The sequence below is a fragment of the Salminus brasiliensis genome, chromosome 3 (assembly GCF_030463535.1).
Source record: "Salminus brasiliensis chromosome 3, fSalBra1.hap2, whole genome shotgun sequence".
Lineage (NCBI taxonomy): Eukaryota > Metazoa > Chordata > Actinopteri > Characiformes > Bryconidae > Salminus > Salminus brasiliensis.
The window spans coordinates 45102318-45116228 of NC_132880.1; the positions used below are offsets into that span (position 1 = coordinate 45102318).

Sequence of the window (13911 nt, forward strand, 5' to 3'; positions counted from 1 at the left end):
AGACCTGCACAGACCACAAACACAGCTCAAATCAAACACACAGACCACAAACACAGCTCTAATCAAACACACAGACCTCAAACACAGCTCTAATCAAACACACAGACCACAAACACAGCTCTAATCCAACACACAGACCACAAACACAGCTCTAATTAAACACACAGACCTCAAACACAGCTCTAATCCAACACACAGACCTGCACAGACCACAAACACAGCTCAAATCAAACACACAGACCACAAACACAGCTCTAATCCAACACACAGACCACAAACACAGCTCTAATCAAACACACAGACCACAAACACAGCTCTAATCCAACACACAGACCACAAACACAGCTCTAATTAAACACACAGACCTCAAACACAGCTCTAATCCAACACACAGACCACAAACACAGCTCTAATTAAACACACAGACCTCAAACACAGCTCTAATCCAACACACAGACCTGCACAGACCACAAACACAGCTCAAATCAAACACACAACACAGCCCACAAACACAGCTCTAATCCAACACACAGACCACAAACACAGCTCTAATCAAACACACAGATCTCAAACACAGCTCTAATCCAACACACAGACCACAAACACAGCTCTAATCAAACACACAGATCTCAAACACAGCTCTAATCAAACACACAGACCTCAAACACAGCTCTAATCCAACACACAGACCTGCACAGACCACAAACAGAGCTCAAATCAAACACACAGACCACAAACACAGCTCTAATCAAACACACAGACCACAAACACAGCTCTAATCCAACACACAGACCTGCACAGACCACAAACACAGCTCAAATCAAACACACAGACCTCAAACACAGCTCTAATCAAACACACAGACCACAAACACAGCTCTAATCCAACACACAGACCACAAACACAGCTCTAATCAAACACACAGACCACAAACACAGCTCTAATCCAACACACAGACCACAAACACAGCTCTAATTAAACACACAGACCTCAAACACAGCTCTAATCCAACACACAGACCACAAACACAGCTCTAATTAAACACACAGACCTCAAACACAGCTCTAATCCAACACACAGACCACAAACACAGCTCTAATTAAACACACAGACCTCAAACACAGCTCTAATCCAACACACAGATCTCAAACACAGCTCTAATCCAACATACAGACCTCAAACACAGCTCTAATCCAACACACAGACCACAAACACAGCTCTAATCCAACACACAGACCACAAACACAGCTCTAATCAAACACACAGACCACAAACACAGCTCTAATCAAACACAAAGACCTAATTCACAGCTCTAATCAAACACACAGCCCACAAACACAGCTCTATTCAAACACATTGAACTCAAACACAGCTCTATTCAAACACACAGCAAAGCTTTTCACTCTGCTTAACACTGTCCTACCAATAAACATACACAAATATACCTCTAGGCATTTGCGCACACACACACAGAAATGTACAAACTGGCATGCACGCACACACACACACACACAAACATATACCTGAGTGCACGCACACACACACACACGCACAAATCATTACGGAACAGCAGGAAATTGAATTAAAGCCCTTATTCTATTCCTGCGTTCATTGCTTTGTTATTCTGGGCCGGCAGAAATATGTTCGCTTTTCCACTGTTGCAGTGAATTTGTGTTTCAAATCAGAAACAGTAAACAACCGGAATGAATCCAATTAGGCTATTCTGATTGGGCACCCATAATGGAAGCATTGTGGAGTTGGTAGGTCATTTTATAATAAGCAGAGATGTGTAAATGAATAGGTATATCCATTTGGGACGCCAGCGCACGTCCCTGATTGAAGGCAAAACAACATTATTTGGATTCTGAGTTGAATTTCTGCCATATCAATTTGGAGTCAAGATGGGAAAATAAACCCCATTACAGCTCAATTTGCACAGTGGCTAAAAGGTTAGTTTCCCCTCGACCTTTTATGTGTATCTTCATGAAGATCGATGAGGTAAATGCTCGTGGAAGAAAAAATTAAAAAGGCACATTTACAGGCAGAGACCTTGAGAGACAGTTTCGCTTAAAAACCTGCTCAGAGCCCATAGAGAGGCACTGTGCAGCCTAGCATTAGTTCATTCTAGTGAATGTGGACATCGCATCCCTGATACAATACAATGCTCCCATTCAAGCCGTCCGGATAGTGCTTTATGGAAAAATGCTGTGTTCGTTTTCTTAACGGTTCTGGCAGACAGGAGAACAGCGGCGGAGGGTTGTTTTCTTGGGAGACTGCAGTGCGAGTGATTACAGTGTACGCTGGTATTCACTCCCTCTTCTTGTCTTTGATCATTTTGGCATGAAACAGATCTATACAGCAACAATACACCCAGGAGGAGCAGCTGTGATTGAGCCGCTGGTCAATGAGGCGGGGAGGGGGGGGTTGATATGTGCACTCGATACGCTGTGACAGAAGCGGCAAACAGGCGTCGATGGAAGGTCTTCTGCTCTCTCAAGATAACTCGCTGGTTTTCTTCTCTTTTCATATTTGCGTCTCAACATTGTAGACTAATCACACATTCTAACAGGGTTTGAGGGTGTAGCATGAAGTAGCAAAGCTGCAGATATCTAAATTGGACATACACACACATCAGGCAGAGCTCCTCTAAAGGAACGTCTTTGTCATCGTAAAGAAGTACAATCAGTGAAGTCCATGACATTCTAGTGTCTGCAAGGTGGTAGATCTCCAGGATCAGGATCGGACACCCGTTTTCCATGAGATGTATACTGTGTACCAGCACAGCTTAGATCCATCACACTTGGCTCTAATAATGAGGTGATAAAAAGTACATTACAGGGTCAGCCAGGCTACAGCACCCCTAGAGTAGAGTCGGGGTAGAGTTTTACCCAGTGCTCTAACCACTCTAAACTCTGCAGGGTGGTAGATCTTCAGGACCAGGATTGGACACGGGGGGTAAGGAGAAACGTGTCTTGTGCTCTCATTGGCTGTAGCTAGTCGCTGCACTAACTTCTAATTACAACGCTTTTCATACGACTGGATTTAGAGTTGCAGAAAGGTCCAGATATTAAACACTATAGATATGTGTTGGGGGCTGGTGAAACATTGGCGAGCAACACAGATTTGCCTCAAGAACGCAAGAATTTGGATGCAAGAATTTTGTCTGCGATCTCCAAAATCAGTCAGCGACTCAAATCAGGGTGTGAGTGTCCAATCCTGGTCCTGAAGATCTACCATCCTGCAGAGTTTAGAGTGGTTAGAGCACTGGGTAAAACTCTACCCCGACTGTACTCTAGGGGTGCCGTAGCATGGCTGACCCTGTAATGATAATAGAGGTACTATATTTATCACCTCATTATTATAGCCAAGTGTAATGCATCTAAGCTGTGCTGGTACACAGTATACACCTCATGGAAAACGGGTGTCCGATCCTGATCCTGGAGATCTACCAACTTGCAGACACTAATAAAACTCACTAATAAAAAGCAAGTAATTAATCAGGGACATCTGGGTAGTGGTGGCCTGGTGGTTAGTTCACTGGGTTATTAGACAAAGGGTTGTGGGCTTGACCCCTAGTCACTGTCGGGCCCTTAAGCAATGCCCTTGGACTTCCCTGCTCCAGAGATGCTCTACCACGACTGATGGTGCGCTCTGAACCAAGCTTTTTAAACCTGGATATGTGAGGAGAACACAAATGTAATGACAATAAAGACACTTCATTTAGTATCTCAATATTAGAGCGTGTGAGGGATCTGAGATGTCCAAGGTAGAAGATTTCCAGGACCAGGACTGAGCCCCCCTGGTCCCTGGTATACTGTAAATACCTGAAGGTAATAGTGTTTATCTTACGACTGGGACATAGCAACTGTTTCACTTTCTTAAACAGAAGAATGGAGCCAAAAATGCTTCAAGACAAGACACCTCTGAAGTCACGTGGATCAGATTTCTCAAATGTATTAATGTAGAATTATAAAAACAAGCCACGAACCAATCCTAGATCAGGGCTAGAGACACCTACTTAGAGACACACATAACATATAGGCTTTGGCCTGAGTGTGTTTCTCCTCTTTTCCGCCAGTCGATTCAGTAATCAGAGGAAATTGGATCGCCTAAAGGTCACTGCTTGACGTTAAAAATCATTATCATAATCCACCCAGCGTGTTCGAGCAGGGATGGTGTAATTATCAGTGTGATGAGAGCATTCCTCCCAGATGCCTTTATGGCCTCACACGGCAGGGGCAAGAGGCAACTAACATTATAAGGTAATCAACACCAGACGGGGCCTTGTCCACAGGGAAACGCTTCTACTTCTTATCTCGTGAGCGCGTGGCTGCAGACCGGCAGAAATGTATCTGTGGCTGAGTGAAGCCGAGGTGGTGGGAGCAGGCTCTTCGTAGCCCGTCACACTTAATGTCCTTTATTAGGCTCCCACTCTCTCTGCAAGCCAGTAATTACGCTCAGACGCTTTCCCCGCCACTCGGTGGACCTGGAATACAGATTCATCCAGTGGCCAACTCACTTGTGACGTCCAGGTAGGTGTGCACCTGCGTCTCTCCGGCTACGTTCCTGGCGAAGCACTGGAAGATGCCGGCATCACTTGGCTGCAGCCTTCTGACTTGCAGTCCTCCGCTGGAGATGACCTTATAGCGCGGGTTGTTAAGCTTGCTGAGCGGCACAGCGTCCTTATACCACTCCAGCTTCGGCATGGGCACGCCTGAGGGTTAAAAAGAATGCCGGATGAGAGGTCGGCAATATGAAATAAATGTCTAATAAGGATGTGAAAAAGAAGACACACAAAAAGTAAACCAGGCACAGCAGGACAGACAGATCATGACAATTAAGTCATGGTTTCTTTTAAACAGATACACCTCAGATTACAGATTACAAAGCACACCTCGATAGGGAATGATGGTGGGGTTTTCTAGCTTTCAAGGATGTTACAAGCTTTTGGGGGGACACTGCAAGTTTCTATGTATACATTACAGGTTGTGTGAGACAGAAAACTCCTCCAAACAATAAGACTCTTTGAGAATTTGGGGCTCCAAAGTGCAAATACAGATACCATATGACAAAAACCTCATGCTGAATATAACACAATGTACATTTATGGCATTTAGCTGATGCTCTTATCCAGAGCGACTTACAAGGTCACTCGTATTACAAAGGTGGGCCAATGTAGTGTTAGGAGTCTCACCCAAGGACTCTTACTGGTGTAGTGCAGCATAGTCACCCAGACCGGGAATCAAACCCCAGTCTCCCACATGGTGTGGTAGCTCACTAGCAGGTAGTGGTGTTATCTGTTGCGCCACACCAACCACCAATGTCATAATGTCTTCTGAACCAGTACTCATATAACACTATATATAATATAATCTCCTCACCAAATGGTGCAGAGAAAAAGCACATTAAGCAAGTCTGCATCTTGTCTAGTGTAGTGGATAACACTACCTCCCAATACTCCTAATTCCTAAAGGTCCTAACTCTACATTCTCCTACTCGTGAGATGCAAGTGTAAGTCGTTGCTGTAAATGTAAATAAAAATCATTAATACGATCCATGGAGGCCCCACTTCACAGCTTGGTTCCAAATACCACAGGACACCTTCAGAGGTCTTGTGTAGTCTGTGCCTAAAATGGTCAGATCTGTTGTGGTAACATAAGAGGGACCTCCTTAATATTAGGCATGTGGTGCTAATGTTGTAGCTGATTGGTGTATGGACATTATATGTAAACCTGTATACTTAAAATGATAGTACTCTTCTGCATGATTTGGCAGCCTGTGGGAGTATGGCAGTACCAACCCAAGGCTTGTAGGACTGGTCGTCATTTCCTGATCTATTTCAGTGCCCATCCTATCTTACCCACTTAATGTGACTGCACTACTCTGATTGCTCAGCTCAGGTATGCTGGGAGCAGGAGCAGGACAAAAATGGCTAAGGGTCCTTGAAGGCTGAATTAGGAAATTCTGTCATTCTGTCGTTCTTAAAAAAAAGAGCATCAAGTGGAAATGAGATGATCAGAGATAAGCCGCAGATAGCTTCCACTTCTACACCTCTAAGAATATTCTGGCAGCTTGGGAAGATGCACTCTCAGGGGATGCTTTAAGTAAGAGCTGAAAAGGCTGACAGAGAAAATCATCACTTGTAGTGGCTCTGGTATACTTCAAGAGAAAGCCACTGCATTGTATCAGTCAGAATCATTTATCTTTGCTTTGCCCTGTAGTTAATGACTTCACTAAGCACACCTCAATGGGGAATGATGATGGGGTTTTCTGTATAGGCTCTCAAGGATGTTACAAGCTTTTGGGGGGGACACTGTGAGTTTCTAGGTATACATTATAGGTTGTGTGATTGCTCTGCAGGGGTCTTCAGGATTTTCTTCCTGCCTCGAGACAGAAAACTCCTCCAAACAATACGATTCTTTGAGAACTTGGGGCTCCAAAGTGTGAATGGTCTCAGGAGCGAGACACAGGGAAAGTAATGGATTGATTCCACTTTCCACTTCTGAGGGACAGGGCTGGCTGAGTCCATCCGATGCTGAGCAGATCACTTTCTCTTCTCGCCTCCACTTCCGTAATTGCAGCACCGCCACACCTGGACGCAGCACTGACAAATATCTTAAGTTCGTTCTAACTATTGGTCTGACCTTCCATTTCAGGGCTATTAGAAAACTTGCAGGAGAGAGCATTGGAGAATATTTCTGGCAGGAAGCCAATACCATTTCCACTCTTCATTTTTCCCTTCCCAATATAACGATAACGGGACTGGCCCTTTCCCACCAACCATTCTCTCATCTCTCAAGGATAATCACGACCCCCGCCACTCTTCCGAAAGGCCACTATTGCTCTTATGGGCAACTGACACTGACATTCTCCAGAGGGGTAATGATTTTATAAATCACTGCTAACAATTTTCTGATTCCGTTGTCGATACGCTGGTTGATATAGGTAACCAAAGGCTGAAGTATGTGTTACTAAATTCACTGCAGACCTCAGGTTTGCAGGTTGCTCAAAGAAAGTGCAGCTGTGAATGCAGCCATATTTGTGAATCCAGTACATATGGAGAACCACATTTAGATCCTTCAGGAACCTTTAAAGAATGAATGAAAAAATATTAGAACCAGGTGCAGAACATCATCTGCAGATGATCAGAACATGGTTAGAGAGGATTATTCTGGAAGAGCCTGTCTTTTAGACCTCAGAGAAACCTGGCTTCTCTTGATCGTTGTTGAAGTGAGTGGTGAAGAAGATCACCATGGCCAGATTCAAAGAGCTCTCTGAGGCCTTCAGAAAGAAGGTTGCGGATGCAGGTGAGTCTGGGAAGGGTAAAACACAAGTACAAACACTGCAAACAAGGCCAGGTCAGGTAGCCCTAGCAAGTTCAGTCCAAGAGCAGATCACAAGCTGTGTAAAGAGGTCTCCAACAATCCCTAAATATCATCAAGGTACCTACAAGTAACTCTCACAACATCTAAAGTGAAAGTACATGCATCTACCATCAGGAAACGATTGTACTTAAGGTTTTACTCTGAGCGTAAAGGTTTTACTCTGAGCGTAAGGAACCTTTGTACAGTTGGAGGAACCTCCACATAATGTAGCGGCCAGTTTCTTCTTTTCTTAGAACCCTGTGTCCAAGCCAAGAACCATTCAGGAACCTTGCTAGACTTCTGTACAGCAAGTATTCAAGTGCTATGGGAGCCACAGGGCTAACATACGGAAGAGCATGCATGCTGACTATATATTCCAAGTCTATTCCAACCTCTAGAGATTGCGCTAGATGTAATATGAAGGGCTAACCTCGGGCTTGGCATGGGATATCCACGTTTTTCTCCACCTCTCCCATCATCTTCCGTCTGGGCTCGGCCGTGAAGTACGGAGACTCTGCCAAAAAGGAACAAGCAGTCAACACAGGCATTTCAACAAGCTGTGCACTTCAAGTTATGTGAAACCTAATGAACTTATGCCCATTGTTCGTGCTGAGATGTAGAGGCGGCTCTGTTCGCGAGGGTCTAGCTTGTGCGTCTCACGTGTGTGGGAGTAAAGCCGCTAAGGGTGTGAAAGCAGCAGTGAGCAGACAGGTGGATGGTGCCGCGCTCGTCTTTAAGATGAACGCGTTCCAGTCACTGCTCTAAGCCTTGTCACTGGCGTAAAAACAGATGGCTATTCAGGCTGGGCTCTCACATATTCTATAGGCATTGAATATCCGTCGGTAATCAACAGCTACGACTCTGCAGTCACAGAAATCGACTCTTCATTCCTTTCCTTTTTTGTAGCTCTTTGAGAGGCTCAGTTTTAAGAGTCTTAATGAAAACTAGCCTCTGAAGACAGGTGGTATTATGAAGCTTTCAGGATTGTTGAATGCATACCTAGCGTGAACTGCATACACTGTCACTTGCTCCGTTGGCAACGCACTGAAGTGGACCTTCCACATATATAAGCAGATGAATAAATACATATTTTCAGATCTCACGTATAATACAGGCAAACAGCCACTGAGCTGTTGACTTATGAGGGTTGTCACAGCGACAGGCCACATTCATCACTGCTCGCCACCTTAATCTCCACCCACAGCACGCACTCTAGCTGGAATTTACTCTTATAAATGTGTGAAGATACTCACACCACTCTTCCAGTAACTTAAAGAAATATGCTAATGAAGGGTGCCACCTAGTTTTAGACATGTCACGGCCAAACATAAACTTGTATGTGTCTCCAAAATTGCAACTTTACAGAAGGATAAAAAATATTTAACTTTCAATGGAAGTCAATGTAAAAATATTTTATTTCAAGTCATTTCGGAGCATTTCTATTGGTCCATTCATCATGGAATTTTGATACAATATAAAGAACAACTGATAGATTCACATCATGTAAAAAACAGAGGGGGACTAAACACAAAGCCTCAAGCCTAGCTTGGGCAGAAAGGGCAGATACAAACTCAGGGCAGTACACAGAGCCGAGCTCTGTGTACCAACAGAGGTAGCTGGAGAGACAGCTGTCTGATTAGAAAATGAGGCCCTGAGAATGTAGCGACTGCTTTGAGCCGGGGTCACCTGGGAGCATGAGCAGAAAGCGTACGTAACACGCTTGCCTCTTGAACCAGACTGTGGTAACGCTTGCCTAAGAACGGATCACTTGTCACCTGAAAATGTGGGGGAGTCAAGGAGATCCCTGGAGATCCAAGGATTCCATGAGATTCAATTCACGGCCCGAGTGGCCGTCTTGGATATATGCTCCCAGTCCCAGGTGCAACTCAGGAACAACAAACAAACCCAATTGAACATGAAGCAACACAAAATAACAGGAAGTCCTTATATGGGCCTGTGGGCGGTGGCTCAGGATCGGCCCGGGGGCAGGTGTGATAACAAGGGCCTGACAGAAACTACGTTTTGCATGACAGCAATGGTTTGTCTGATGTTACACAGGTAAACAATTATGAACTCTCATAATTATAACGGTGCTAAACAGTACTTTTTTGAGTGATACCACAGTTTTGTTTCCACACAGAACCATGTTTATAATAGAGATGCGTAAGTGTTTGAAATTTTTAACTTGGTACAGAACATTTACATTAAGCGAAGGTTCTTTAAACCTTTAAAAGGTCTGGAGAAGAGCGTCTGCTAAATGCCTTAAATGTAAATATACACTATATGGACAAAAGTATTGGCACCTGCTCTAGATTTTGGAGGAGCTTTGCTGTTAAGATCTGATTGCATTTAATGACAAGAGCATTAGTGAGGTCAGGATGTCGGATGTTCACCATCCCACCTCATCCCCAACTTCTATGTCATCCCGAAAGTACTGGATGGAGCACCCTCCATCATTCCAGAGAACACGGTAGTTCAACTGCTCCACAGTTCAATGCTGAGGGTCTTTACACCCCTCTAGCCCACGTCTGGCATTAGGCAACATGGTGCCAATAGGTTCATGTTGATCTGCTCCAGAGAGTCCTTTTCTATTGGCAGTACTTCTGTACAGGGATTAGACCAGCTGTGTCTGTGTGCATTTGTCAGATGCAAATCTGTCAATGTCTGTCAATGGGTGCAACTTAAAGTCCTTAAATGCATTCATTAGAAGGGGTGTCCACAAACATTTGGACTTATAGAATAACACGGTTCTTTATGGAACACTACACAGCATTATAATGTTTACAGTCTCAGTCAGTCCTATCAAACTGAGCTACAGAATGTCATCAGCTTGATGTGGGAGCATGGTTAATGTACATAAAGTGCATGTTGTGTGATTATGAGATTTGCTGTGTCATTGTTTGAAAGCTCTTAATGTAAAAATACCTAGTATGGAGTTCTTGCAACTGCAGCACCTACTTATTATAGGGTTTTTAACCCCACGACCTGGACAGTTTCCAGACTCACTGCATTTGAGTTATTATTGTATTAGTGCCTGTATGTCCGTTTCATAGAAAGTACGTCTAATTAGGAAACATGCTTTGAATGTAGACATCAGCTACATCTGTAAATATACTAAAGATAGACTAAAAGACTGAATGCTGTGCTTATGTGACACACATTTAACACATATGACACATATTTAAACATCTGGACATCTGATCTTCATGTGAGATTCACCAGATATTATTCCTCATTTGCGTGTGTAGTATTACAGCATGCCTGTATCAGCATTAGATGCAGCTTAATGTAGAAGGGTTTACTAATTAGAATGGATGTCCTGATCAGGATAACAGAGGGTCAGGAGCCTACTCAGAAACACTGGGCCAAGGCAGAAAAAACAGCCTGGACAGGTCACCAGACTACCGCTGACATTTATACAGATGAATTAATGTATGGACATTCAAAGCCTTGTTTTTTTTTCAGCGTTCACTGAGGTTTCCCAGTTGGCCTCCAACACAATTGGACGCCAGGACAACGTCAACCGCCAGTGGCAATTAGGTGTAGAATAGTAGACGATAATAGACAGCTGACATTGATATCTTGTTGTTTTTGTTAAATAACCAAAATCCAGCATCTTCCAAACGTCACATGCCAACGTCATATTGAAAAAAACGTTAACTTTCAATGGAAGTCAATGTAATATTTGATTCCAAGTAATTCCGAAGCATTTCTATTGGTCCATTCATCATGGAATTTTAATACAATATAAAGAAGAACTGATAGATTCACATCATTATCAGGCACTGGGGAATCGCGCTCTCCCCCGGGGCGTTTCTGAGCCGCCGCCCACAGGCCCAAATAAGGACTTCCACCTCGTTTACGTTTATGTGTTTGGTTCAGTGTATTAATTCATGTTTATTTGGTTCATGTGTTACACCTGGGACTGGGGGGTAGTTAAGGAGCCTCGACACGGCCAATCGCTTCAGGTCTGGATACTCAAGTCACCCACGCCCCAGCAAGTCACCCACGCTCGCAGCAGCACGCTGCTGTTTCGGGTTAGGTTGGCCTTGCCGTTTGGTCTGGCTGCTGGTTCCCCAGCTCTCCTTGTCTATGTATTGAGCGCTGCTCGAGTGCCCACTCAGCTCCACATGCCAACGTCATATTGACCTGAAATACCAACATTTAGTTGGGTTTATGAGGTACAGTGACGAAAACCCAACGTCTGCTAACCTTCCTAATGTTAACGACCATACAATGTGAAATTCTAACGTAGTTAGATATGCTGATATGTTGTTGGCTTGAATTCATGATGAAGTAACTGAAATTAAACATTTGTCTAATGTTGGAGCCTGAAATCAAGCCAATGTTGGTTGTTTATGGACATGTGACTTTGATTTCCAGCTAAAATTCAACGTCTGTACAACGTTAGGGTTTGACATCAACCTGACTTCCTATTTTAACTGAAAATGAACATCTGTCTGACATTACAGTCTGCTGTCGTTCTGATGTGAAATTAACATCTGGTGCCAGCTGGGTTATCTATCCATCTATCAAAGATAATGAATGACAGTGTAATGCAAAAGCCAGAACCAAACACACAGCGATAGAATGTGCTTAGTCCACACTGAGTCCTGCTGGAACAATGGTTATATGACAGTGTGTGTTTTGCAGGAGGACTCTTATGTGCAGTATTACTGGGTTCTTAAAGAAGTCTGTGACTGATGGTAATAATGGCTGTGTCACTCTCGCATTGAGGACAGCAGGGATGAAAAAGCTCTTAGTGCTGCTAATACACTGTGTAATTTTGGTTTTTATGCACAGCGACGCAGCAAACGCCCCCCCCAACACCCCCCCACCCCCCATTCTCCTCAACGCTTGGGAACGGAACGTGTCTGCTCACACACTCACCGCGGAAAGTAGTTTAGCGGTTTGTGTCTGGGCAGCAGGGCTAACAGTTACCTATAATGGAGAGGAAGGCTCTGGCCTCTGCGGGTTTCACACTGCTGTCCTGCAGGGACGCCTCACAGACGTACAGACCGACGTCGGCCGAGGTGGGGTTGATGACCGTCAGCCGGCGGCCAAAAGAGCCAACTCCACTGGCCACCTCCACTCCGTTCCTCCTCCATACCAAGATCAACTTCTCCACTGGCCTAGATGGAGAGAGAGAGAGAGAGAAAGAGAGAGACAAAGAAACCTTCGTAATTAATTTAATCTTATTCAGAGAATACGGTCTTTGATTAGGAAGGAGGAAGACGAGAGAAAACGAGAGAAAGAGAGCAAAAGAAAAAGAGAAGTAATGTGGGAGAGAGGGAGAGCGAGAGAGAATAACAGCAGCATAACACAGTAATACACTACAGGAACGGTATAGACAGGACAATGATCCAGAGCGAGAGAGAGAGAGATGGAGAGGAGAGAGAGAGAGATAGAGAGATGGAGATGAGAGAGAGAGATAGAGAGAGAGAGATGGAGAGGAGAGGAAGAGAGAGAGAGATAGAGAGAGAGAGATGGAGAGGAGAGGAAGAGAGAGAGAGAAAGGAGAGAGAGGGAGTGAGAGAGGGAGAGCGAGAGAAAGAGTGAGGACGAAGAAAGAAAGGGAAGAGAAGAGAGAGAGAGATAGAGGGAGATGGAGATGAGAGAGAGAGAGAGAGATGGAGATGAGAGAGAGAGAGATAGAGAGAGAGAGAGGAAGAGGAAGAGAAAGAGAGAGAGAGTGAGAGAGAGAAAGGAGAGAGACAGAGTGAGAGAGAGAGGGAGAGAGAGAGATGGAGAGGAGAGGAAGAGAGAGAGAGAGAGGGAGAGAGAGAGAAAGAGTGAGAGAGAGAGAGAGAGAGAGAGAGAGAGAGAGAGAGAGAGAGAGAGAATGAGAGTGAGATGAAGAAAAAAAGGAAAAAAAGAGAAAGAATGAGTGAGAGGGGTTCTCTGTTAGCTGAAATAATCACTCATCAGACTCTCACTCAACACCTCAACACCACCTCAGTGATGGAGCAGCATCATTCACATTTACTAGAGACTTCTCCTGAAGACTCCTTCTGAATTCAGCTGTCCTTCACTTTATCTGACGAGTCCAAGTCCAGATCTAGTCCTGATCATCTAACAGCTCCAATACTGACCACCTCAACATCCCCAACCTGCTGCTGCTGTAGACCTGCTGCTGCCGACACCAGTCTGGAGCTGGAGTTTGACCGGATTAGGCTGAGATTAAGGGGCTGGGGTGAAGGTTAGGATTAGGTTTTTGGGTTGGAGGTAGGGTTTGGGTAGGAATTAGGGTTAGGGTGAGGATTAGGGCTGAGGAAGGATGCTGAAAGGTAGGCAGAGAGATAGGATGGGAGGGAGAGTAAAAGAGAGAGTAAGAGAGAGAGAGATAAAGAAACTGAGAGAGTTGAGGAGAACCTACAGAACCACAAATGGTCCCGAGTCTGCACAGCTCTCCTCTCTGCTGAGGACGTGTACATCCGAAAAACCAGGCTGACACTTCTTCCCTTTAAGTGGCTTTAAAATAGCAGACGTTAAAGTAGTCTCTTTGATTGCCGCATGTGTGTGTGTGTGTGTGTGTGTGTGTGTATGT

General features: G+C 44.5%; 1 protein-coding gene across 4 annotated transcripts in view; it reads right to left on the reverse strand.

Annotated features, from left to right (window-relative positions):
- Positions 1-13911, reverse strand: part of sdk1a (sidekick cell adhesion molecule 1a) — a 371124-nt gene that overhangs the window by 119905 nt on the left and 237308 nt on the right. For all 4 annotated transcript variants that reach the window (XM_072676364.1, XM_072676365.1, XM_072676363.1 and 1 more), the window contains 3 exons: positions 12306-12496; positions 7795-7878; positions 4520-4714 (listed from right to left, as the gene is read on the reverse strand). In XM_072676364.1, the coding sequence (XP_072532465.1) occupies positions 4520-4714; positions 7795-7878; positions 12306-12496 (470 nt within the window). The remainder of the gene's footprint in view (positions 1-4519; positions 4715-7794; positions 7879-12305; positions 12497-13911) is intronic.